The 12,005-nt window shown below is 32.5% G+C and overlaps 1 protein-coding gene across 1 annotated transcript; it reads right to left on the bottom strand.

The window, feature by feature from the left end:
- Positions 1-8,401: 8,401 nt before the first annotated feature.
- On the bottom strand, positions 8,402-11,743 carry LOC112281774 (protein disulfide isomerase-like 2-3). The gene is made up of 9 exons (XM_024518651.3): positions 11,362-11,743; positions 10,893-11,051; positions 10,350-10,463; positions 10,034-10,209; positions 9,807-9,906; positions 9,449-9,625; positions 9,153-9,298; positions 8,883-9,029; positions 8,402-8,739 (listed from the first exon to the last, which is right to left on the bottom strand). Exons 1-9 carry the CDS (start codon positions 11,500-11,502, stop codon positions 8,565-8,567), a joined length of 1,335 nt encoding a protein of 444 aa, XP_024374419.1. The 5' UTR covers positions 11,503-11,743; the 3' UTR covers positions 8,402-8,564.
- Positions 11,744-12,005: the final 262 nt, after the last annotated feature.

Genomic DNA, 12,005 nt, shown 5'->3' with positions numbered 1-12,005 from the left:
CCGTGTTGATGCTACAGTTAAAGCCACTTTGCCATCTGGGCTTTAGAGATGCTAGATTTGGCTAGAATTCCCCTCCGATTTTTCCAAAACCAATCCTTTCAACGCTACAGTCAGGCTCCTAGACCCGAGGTAAAACTACCCCGTCACAAAAGGGGGGGGGGGGGGCAACTGACATTGACAGTGATCACATCGAAAATACCAAAATAAGCAATGATAAAACGACTCCTAATAAATTAATTCAAGAGCCATTCAGATCGCAACAACTCTTCGTCTTCTGTTACATCCAAGGAAAAATAAAAACGTGGGCCACGACATCTACCGCTCAACGAAGTTACTCGCCCTGTGAATCTGATTCCTATCACGAACTCCGGACCAGTTTCTGTCAACAGCAGGAAGTTTCGAATTCGACCATACAGGAATCAATGGCGTCGGTCTGACTCCCGAGTTTACTGAATACTAAGGATTCCTCGTTTGTGTGATAAGCCCAAAATAGCCACCGATTTCCCTAAAAAGTCAACTTGCAACGTGTCATAAAAATCGTAACGCGTAAGGCTAGGCCATTGAAACAGCGATAATAATGAGCGCCATGTGAGTCCAATTTCCGCTGTAGAGATGATACCCAGAAAGTTCATTGGAGCGAAACACTGACAAGATGCAACCAGTCTGCTTTCTGAAATTCAAATTTTATCAAAAAATTCTTCAGCACGGTCCATTCCACCCCAGCGCCACCGCTGGCTTAAATGCCACAGTGACAAATATCTGCATTCCGAGAACTGCACGGTCAAATCGAGTTCGACAAGTGTACTCGTCATCACACGACGAGTCCTCCCCCCATCGGAAGAAGCTCCCATGCCAAACAGCCCCACATGAGCTCATCTGTTGAGCTCAGATCCCCGATCAGACTCGTGTAAGTTCCTTGCCTTCCGGCGACGCTAAAATCGTATTCCATTGCCTCGCCGCAGAGGATCAAATCCACATCCCGGGAGTAGAAAGAATCCAAACACCTTCGGGAGACTCAGCAGCTCGTTTGACCCAGAATTTACTCCAGGTCTCAATGCGGACAAATGAGCTACTTTCCCCACCTCCAAACCCTCGAATCAAAACCCACAGCCCCAAATTTCTTTCACGTCGCTGAATGAGTTGATTTCTCCGACCGAATTTCGCCGCTAAATTAGGGCTCGATGACGAGCTGACCATCATTCAGTCAACGCCCCCTCACTGGTCAGTCAACGGACCCTGGGTCCACGCAAACAGCATTAACGAATGAATTCTTATTTTCATTCGTTTTCCCAATTTTAGTTCTTCGTATTTAAAATACATATCCAGGCAATTTCATTTATTACCATGTATTTGTAGATGAAATGAATATTGATACTCAAGGCCATGGATTATTCATTTTTACTTTTTTTGCAGTAAATCATTCCCTTAAGGCCCAAATACTGCTTCTCTTCATGAAAGTATGCTATTCAGAGAGATAGTAATATACATTTTTTAATTACAAATATACAAATTAAAACTTGCATATAAACTTTGGTTCCATTACTTTAGCTGCCATCACGCTCATACTAACTGTAATTCTTAATATATCATTCCCACTAAAGACCTAAAACATTTCTTGTAATTATACTCAGTAATCATTCTTAATAATGTTCACAAATCTCTGTTATATCAAGACATGATTTGTTCAATCTTGCAATACTTCAAATTATAGTTTAAAGCTTTATTTGTTTTTATTTTATTTTATTTTATTTTAAATACTAGTATAAAAATTACCTCGAAAGTATGATTCTTATCCATTTTTTATTTTGATATTTTATATATCCATACATATGGATAAGAATCATACTTTATCCATACATATTCACTCTCACAATATTAAAAAATCTACAAAGTGAATTCAAAACAGTGTTTTGAATACCAAGGCATATTCTTGATAGTTTCAAAAGAACAACTAAAAAGTTGTTAAATTTGAATTTTTAAAAATGATTTTGAAAAAATGTATACATAATGTAAATTTTCAGTTTAAATAAAGAATTTGATCTTACTTTTATAGTCATATTTATTAATATCACTGTCCAAAAAGTGAATGTTTTAGTTTTTCAATAAACTCAGATTTGAAAAAAATAACAGTAATAATAAAATAACATAAAACATACATACACACATAAAATGACAAACATGATATTTGATTTTGAATCAATACATTTTTGAGACTTTTAAATAACGTTATAAAACTTGTATGTTCATAAAGCTATTATATTAAAACATCATGCCTGTAAGGCTTAAAATTAATAATCAAGGTATACTAATGGATAAATTAACCATCCCATTCCTTTTTGTAATTTTTTCTTACGAAATCAAATGCATAAAAAGGATCATTGAGTAATGTTGCAAACTTACTATTTTCCTTGAAACTCTACTGTTTTACATACAAGAATTTGAAATAATATCTGTTACAGAGTTTTATAGTCTCAACAAGATGTCATATTCTTCAAATTCTAACATGAAATAACAACTGAATTACAATAATGCATTTTCTGGTTGGTGACATTCTTGGAACTTGCTTATGACCTGCTAATTACATAAAATGGTATTTGCAGCTTTGCATCATTAATCTGTGACCAATCAATGTTGTAACAATTTCTTTCACCTTTAGAAGTTTCTTTGAAGTTGTTAGTAATACACAATTATAATATTTAAAAACCATACTATTAAACCTTATCCCTACTATAATGTGCTTGCTGCTCCCATAAAACTAAAAACATTGCTTCGACAATCATATGCAAACTCAATTTGCTGACTCGATAGATTCACTTTGATAGGGTTGCAGGCAATCCAATATAGTACTTTAATACTACATGATGTGTTTTTTTTAATAGTGCGATGTGCACAAAGTTTTAAGAAAATTAAAAGATTCTATTGTTTCTATTTTTGATGCTTTAGAAAAGTGGAAGAGTGAAACTGCTCTCCGAGTATCAATTTTTAGTTTTTTTGGGTAATTTTTGCTAAAAGCTACTCTTTACTTCCACCTAAAATTGCTAATAGTATTATTTTTGCTAATCCACTTTGTTTTGTCTTGTTTGTAGCCCTGTAAAGGAATTAAAAACACTTTTTATTAATTTATTAATATCAACCAATATTTTTTTAATACTTTAGTAAATATAATATTCTTATAAAAATTGATAAATTAAATATAACCATACAAATTTTATATAAAACTTAAAATGAACATTTTAAAATATAGCAAATAATTATTGAGTCATTATCTATCAAAATTAGAGTGCTATAATTTTTTAATGATTAGGTAAAAAAATATTATAATTATTTTTATCAAAAATAGAAATTTTAAGTATAAAAAATATACCAAATATTTATACTTTAGATATATTTATCAAAATTATTACATTCCAAGTAAAAATTAATTTTTATTATTAGAATAATAATACAAAAATAATAAAAAAAATATTATTTAACATTGATTGGAGTTTTTATTAATATTTTCTTACAATTTATCTATCTATTAATATAATAAAAAAAAATTATTTATACAAATGCATAATAATTAAGACCATTATATCTTAAGAAAACCTAAAGTAATAAAGTTTTAAAAAAAGAAATAATACTTGTTATTTCAAAATGATTATCATTTAGTACACATTCAAATTAATTCAAATATTTCTCTTATTTTATAATTTAACATAATAATTAAGGACCAAAAAACTCAACATAATAATCACATTAAAAAGATGAAGTAATCACTTGATGCCATGAAAATTATCAACCGCTAATCTTATTTCTAAAACTTATCTTTGCATTGTCCAAAGAATTTGATTAGTATTAAGAAGATAATAACACAAAGGTTTTTTTATATTTAAAGATACTAAAATAAATTTATATACTTATAAAAATTATAATATTATCAATTTTCATAAATGAGTTTTTGCATCATAAACATTTTACAATAAATTTTTTTATAAGCCAATTATATTATAAATTAATATATCATAATATAATAATATATATTTCTATATTAAACAAAATAATTTGTTTACAAACCTATACCACAAGATATAAAATATATCAATAATTATATTTTGAATAGTCTTTAAGATTTAAATTCCTTATATTTTATTGAAATAATTATTAAATTTAGATTAAACTTAATAAGGCCCTCATACATAAATCAATGGCAATTATATATAAAATAATTTGCATTTGCAATACAACAACAATCCTTATATATAAATTGATCACACTAAAAATGATTATTTTTGTAATGCAACAACAACCCTTAATACATTGATTATACATAAAGCGCTTATTTTTTGCAATACAACAAAAAACTTTTACATATAATTGATCATGGCATCATTTATACAAGAATCAATCCCCAATGAAGTAATTTTTATTAGCAATGCAGTAACAACCCTTTCACATGCATTGATTACACATAAAGTGATCACTATTTGTAATACAATGAAAACTGTCATATATAAATAGATCATAATAGATACATACAAGAGTTGATTATACACAAAGTAGTTTGTATTTGGAATGCAACAATTGCTCTTACACATAAATCAATCATAAGAGCAATCATATAAAAATAATTATAAAATTGAGAATCTTTATTTTAAATGCAATAACAATCTTTTTTATTATACAAATTAAGTCAATAAAACTTATGAGTTTTGCCAATAGATTTAATTTAGAAGCACTATTAAAAACACAATTTTAAGTTATTTTGATACAAAATATTATGATTAAATATTCTTTTTGATTATTTAAGTGTTTATTATAATTTAGAAGGATTTATAAGTTATACAAATCTTATTATAGGAAAAATTACAAAAATGGAATTTTAATAAGTATTGGAAGCAATTATATTAGTTGGTCTAGTATTTTTTTCTTAATTGTAAGAAATAGTCTTTAGTTATTTAGACCAATATCTACATTGGCCTTCTATTCATATGTATTACTTATAAATAAATAAATAAAACTTAAAAATTTTATTTAATATATAGAAGAAGCATGAGAAAGAACCTCATATCTTTTTATTTATTTATGTAAAATATTTGATTTTTAGTTGATTTAAATTGACTCTATTATTACAAAAAAATTAAAAGATAAAAAAGTAGTCTTAAATTGATGATAGAATCATAAAATTATTATAAAAAAAATTATAATTTATTTAGAATTTTATAAGAAGTTTAAGAGAAATTTTCAAGAATTTGGTAAAAATAACTTTTAAAACTTTGGGAGGCTATTGTAAAGAATTGAAGCAATATTTGAACGACTTGTATAGTTCTCAAGCTAATTGGATGATTTTAAATACCATATTGATGTCAAAGTTGAAATTAAAGTAGTTTTATTAGTGGAAAATAGAAAGACTAATAATTACTATAGTACTTGGAAGAGAGGTGCATAAATCTCATATAGATTGTAACACATTGGATATAGATAGGAGGATAAGACTAAGGCCTTGTGGCCTCTCTAAGATACCTAAATACACTACTTATGAACCTTGGTGAGGCTCAACTTCTTAATCTTTTAATAAAATTACCCTTAAGATAAAGTTTAGCCACTTAATTTTTTTATTATTTACTTTCTATCTTTAAACCTTTATAATTTACTCATAGCAACATAGATTTATATGTTTTTTATGCCATTTGAAAGATAATTAAATTATTTATTTAAAATATACTTTTTAACCTTTTATTTTTACTTTTTATTGATTAAAATTTTAGTGATTAAACTGTAACTAGTTTTGTAATGTGCAATTGCTTGATTGCAATTCTTTCACTTGTTTTGTGTTATTTGTCTTTGTTTTTTGTTATTTTCTTCTCCTAATTCATACCACCAATTACAAAAAAATCTTAATTAAAGCCAACTTGTAATTTAGATTGAAAGATAAATTTTATCATAGATGAAGTGATCTTTATTTATAATGTAGCCATAGTCATGATATATGAATTGATTACACTTAAAATAATTTTTGTTTGCAATGCAACAACAATTTTTACACATAAATTAGTCATAATAGAACTCAAATAGGAATTGATTATTTATAAAGTAATTTATGTTTAAAATATAATAAAGATTCTTCAAACATGAAGAGATTTATATTTACAATACAACAACAACCATCATACACAAATTGATCACAATGCAAGTTACATAAGAATTGATTTATGTTTGCAATACAATAACAATCATTTAAACATAAAAGCAATATATGTTTGTAATGCAACTATGATCCTTCAGAAGTGAATCAAGCACAAATAAAATGGTTTTCTGTTTATAATACAATGATGGTCCTTTACATATGAATTAACTAGGATAGTGCTTACTCAAGAATTAATCATATGTAAAGTAATCATTGTTTGCAACACAATGATAGTCCTTACATATGAATTAATTATATATGAAGTAATTATTTGTTACAATGCAACAACATCTATTGCACATAAATAGATCAAGACAAAATTTATACAGAAATCAATCACATATGAAGTGACTTTTATTTACAATGGAACAACAATCCTTGAATTGGTCACATTAGAATTCTAAAATAAATTATACATAAAGTAATATTTGTTTGTAATGTAATGATGACCTTTATATATAAATCAATCACACATAAAGTGATTGTTATTTATAATACAACAAAAATTGTCATACATAAATGAATCACAATAAAAGTCAACCATTACTTGATTATATATGAAGTGATATATGTTTGCAATACAATTGTAATCCCAAATACATGAATGATCTTTATTGCATAAGAATGAATGACATATAATAATTATGAATTACATAAGAAAATGATACATAAAGTGATTTGTATTTGCAATGCAATGAAATCTTCTATACATAAACAAAGGAGAATATCAAATCAATCCATTTAAACCTTAATTCAATATACCACATAACTTTGTGGTTTAAAACTGTCCAACATTCTTCAAGGTTGGCCTTAGATCTTGTGCAATGGAAGGTTTTATAGCCTAAAAGATCTATATATTAATTCAAACAAACAACCTCAAACATAAATCTGTTAATAGAATACCAATCAAGAAGATCCTAGGGTATTCTTTGGATATTTGAACCTTCAAGTGTTTGTGATACCATTATGATGAATCAATTTTAAGATTTAGGTGGATTAATTTAATATTCTCCTAAATCAATTACAAATAGAACAAGTATTGTTTACAATGCAACAAAACTATCACAATAATTGATTATTAAAATCTAAAGTGGATCTTAGTGATAAGATAATACATAAACATATCAAACACAATACTTAACAATAGAAATATAAAAAGCAAATTCTTTTAAATAAAATATAACCAACAACCAACAACATTAATGATTAAACAACAAGATATGAAAAGATGTGATTGTTTTATGTAGAATATAATTTTTTAATAGCACATGTCTTTTAACAACCAAAGACTATTGCATAGCTGTATTAATGCACAACAGAGCTATCAATATTCACAACTTTAACACCCACAGTTGCAGCTTTGGCACATGCTAATCAAAGATAATCCCTTTAATACAAGATAATATAACTGATAATTTCACAAAAGCTTAGCTAAGTGACCAACCCTAAAACAAGAGCAAGATGAGAACCTGATTGCATGCAAAAACGTATTCAATAACAACAATATTGACAAAACCTATTGATTGCAAACACCTCTTATTGTTTGCACCAAGAATTTGCAACCTTAGCAAAAATCAATCATTCCAATTGGAATAGACAAATTTTCACAATACAGAACCACCTAATAACATAGCCACTACACTAAGTCACACCAAGAACAAACAAACTCCAATACACTGAGTCATACATAGACTTGCCCTTCAGAGCAAAATAGCTTCACATCTAACTATCACAGCAATCACCACTTGCTATATCTCATCTAATTATTATTTAGCTTGAAGAAATAAATTTAAAGCAGAAGAATTTTGAACCTTCTTCTACAAATCTTTAACAAATGTCATCCTAAAATTACGGACCATCTTCTACCTTTCCCACTGTTTACTTTCTCTAGTGATTGATGTATTGACTTCTCAATTCTCTCAAACAATTTCTCCAATACAACCTCTTCTTTTGACTTTCTCATTTCCCCTATTCATTCGATAGGCCTTCACCTCGCTGTTCAAAATTACGTTTTGTATTGGAAAAAATCATGAATTTAAATTTCATTTCCTTGAGCTTGTTTGGAAGCTATTCATAAACGAACGCAAGTGAACGAAACAGTAAGATACATTTCCGCACACATCACCATTCACAGGTAGGTCTCTGAAACTAGATTTCTATAATCTAAAACTTCACATCCTTAATTGCAGCGCAAATTCATCGAATAGAACCAAATTCACACACATTCACAGACAATGAAGCCACAGGGAAATTAATTCGTTATGTTTGTATCCTCGACCAAAACTGTAAAGAAGAGGTGGGAAGAACCTAAGTCAAGACAATCAATGAGAATCTGTCGGAGAATACGTCGCTAGTATATCTCATTCAACAGATAACCGTTTGAAAGGTCAAGTGATTTCTAAAGCTCGTCATTCTTGGTCTCATCGTCACCCATGAGCTCATCCAGTGAAAATTCATCCTCTTCAATGAGGTGTCCATCCTTCCCGTCCCATGGTTCAGTAGTCAGAACTGGCGGTACTGATTGCAAAGGTACGATGCCCCTGCCTCCTTTCCCTGCCTCAGCCACAAATTTCCTGTATCCGACATAATCGTAGAGCTTTAATACGAATTTCGAAAAAATGATGAGTAAAACGAGTTTTGAAAGCACACAATAGACATTAATGGGATTCAAGATATATATCAAGAGAGCAATACAAGCTTCAGCGTATCCTCTTACATGACAGGTTCTTGCTCAAAAGCGCCACGAAGAGGAGCATAGACGGCTTTCTTCACATTTAGTGCAACCATAGCTGGATACCCAAACCCACCAACACCCACTGCTTTCTCAAGATCTGGCTGCTTGCCTGCTGCAGTCCACACATACCTGCAAAACAGTTTACACAGTACGAGTCAGGTAATAGATACCAAATAAATAAATAAATAATGAGTTGTCCCATGCATCTGAAATGGCCCAGCACGTGACTAGTAAGTAATGCCTGGAACTTGCCTGTAAGCATTTCTTTTATATTTCTCCGCAACGTTCCGCAAAGTTGCTAGGTATTTGTTGCGACCCTCAGCTTTGGAGTCCAGAATGTCAGGTAAAAATGACACAAAACAGATAGCAGCAGAGCCACATTCTTTGTCCAGCACATCCTGGGATCAGAAGATGCATCATTCACGTTGAACAACGGCTGAAGTATTAAGCAAAAAAAGTAACTTATCAAATTATAATCGACTTGTGTGGAGGCAAGTGAACGCTCTGCCACGAAATACAGACCATCGAATGTAGTTCCGGCAAAATACCTGCCCCACCAGCTCCACAACCTCTGGAGCTGCCACATTGAGTTCCAGTTGAGAGATTGCATAGGATTCAATAGCACCAGCCGTTCTTGCACCTTCGTAAAGCGTTGGGTTTTCTTTATCAACTCCAAAAAGCATTATGGTAGGGAAACCTTGAATTCCATACTTTTGAGCCAAATCCTGCCATCGCCTCCCGAGTGCATTCGTGTTAGATAAATGAAAGAATCCGGTTACTACAAAATATCAATTCACAACAGCTCGAAGTCTACAAAAACTAGACCATGCATGGAAGTGCGGATGCACTGATGTAAAAAAGAAACTAGATCAATGGTAGACAAGCCAAGGAAAGATCAGTGTTTACCTTGTTTGTTTCGCAATCCACTTGACCTAATTTCATCTTGCCCTTCAAGTTCTTCGCTGCAGTCTTCCACTCTGGAGCCAGCTTCTTGCAATGACCACACCTGTCCAAAACAGACGAAATGAATTATATAATACAGTATGATAACAAATAGCTTATGAGAAAGAAACATAAATTGAGAAATGTCAATGTAATATGGTTTGTGATCATCGGGCGTGTTAGAGGATTACCAAGGTGCATAAAACTCAATGAGCCATGTGTCGTCACTTTGAACAACCAGTTTATCAAAGTTGGAGGATGAGAGCTCCGTTGAGGCGCTGGGTCCGTTTGAGTCTTTATCCTTCTTTGAGCTTGACTTCTTTGACCCAGACTTGCCATTCAACCGGTCCAGAGCCAGTGTTTTGACCTGTTCTTCGTCCCCAAACATCAGTGTTTTTCAATACAGTTGTCACAAACTCATTCTGCATTTACCAAAAGATCATGCTCTAGGAGCATTTCAGACATGACTTTCAGGCTGGAAACAATGCAAACCATGATGAAAAATACCTGCTGGAGAGCATAATCCACGATAGCTTTAGCCTCTCGTGCACCCTGATAGTCTATTGGTGATTTTCCCAACCCAAAGACCTTAATAGTTGGAAACCCTTGAATTCCATATTGCTGTACAAACCAAAGAACGAGACCGTGTTAAATCCGAACCAGTATACCTCATCCTACTTCTAAAACCAAACCAAACATCGTTCACTTTAGTGATCAGCCAAGTTCCATTACGAGGCTTAAGAGTGAGAGAAGGTCAATGCAAGCAAAATTAGCCACTTACACCACCCCCATTACAATAAACTGTGAAACGCATTACGTACACAAACATTGATTACACAGTATACCTATACAAGCAGACGCCCGTGGTCTAGATATAGGTTTGAATGTAAGGCACACACGTTAAACCTAGATATTGCAGACCAATATGTAACTGATTATCTGTCTATTCAATCATTACTAAAAGAAAGGATTTTACACAGCAATCCAACATTAAACAAGTACAGACCGTGAGCTAGTGGACCCAATTAAGATATTGTCAACGCTGATTACCTGTGCCAAATCCTTGTGTGTATCCGCGTCTACTGCTGCCACTGTGACAATGCCTTTCAAAGAGGTTGCTGCTTTTTCCCATGCTGGTGCCAAATTCTTACAATGCCCACACCAGTTGGCATAGAACTCCACCAAGACTATCCCCTCTGCTCCAAGAACCTGACCATACCAAATTGAAGTCCCCAGTAAAAATGAGTCAGGTTCACAGAAATCCAATTCGCATACGTTGATGATGGATAACAGAATATATAACAGGTTCCTCCTGCACCAATAGAGCTATCTTATTTTCGAAAATACGTGTGATAAACTTCTCAGAATCGTGACAATCAATTCGAAAAGGATGCTACCACCTACAGAGACTCGTGCACCCCATGTGACGAATAGCTTAACTTCAATGATGGACAATGCGAATACAAGAACTGAAACGCATCAAAAAAAAAAAAAAAAAAAAAAAAAAAACCCTACACACCTTGTTCTTAAAATTCGACGAAGTTAACTGCACCACGTCGGAAGACGGCCCATACAATGCAGACGCAGATCCAGCTCCGCACAGCACCACCACGAGCAACGCCGCGATCACCATGGCCAAAGTTGACACTAGCTTCCCCATCGAAACACTACAATCCGCTATACAACCTACGATCACAGACTACTATTGATCCCACAAGCTACCTCCTCCGTCGAAAAGCAACAACAACAATGGTTCAGTCGTCAATCTGGCGATCCACTAACGCATCCAGCAGCCACTGCTTCCCTGATCCGATGCTCTTCTTCTTCCTCCTCCCCCTCCTCGGTCCCTCTTCGCTCAACCTCTCCCGCCGCAGCAGCAGCTTCAAGACTCCCACAGCAACTCTCCCACTCACCTCATTGAATTGCCTCCGAGTAGATTTTACGTGCGTGTGGTACTGCAATAGAATGATCTAGAATCTAACCTTCGGTGTGAGTATGGGTACGCGAAATGTTCTCCTTGGCCTGATTTCTGGAATCTATGATTTCAATGGGAAACAGTAGTGTATCAACCATTTGGCTGCTATTGGCTGAGACGGGGCGTTCGACATGGTCTGTCCAATCCTGAAAATTGGGTGACGTGGAATCAACGGGTTTCGTCGCTGG

The sequence above is a fragment of the Physcomitrium patens genome, chromosome 4 (genome assembly GCF_059467195.1).
Source record: "Physcomitrium patens ecotype Gransden chromosome 4, ASM5946719v1, whole genome shotgun sequence".
Classification (NCBI taxonomy): Eukaryota; Viridiplantae; Streptophyta; class Bryopsida; order Funariales; family Funariaceae; genus Physcomitrium; species Physcomitrium patens.
The sequence above is the reverse complement of the archived record's forward strand: the minus strand, read 5'-3'. Positions and strand labels throughout refer to the sequence as shown.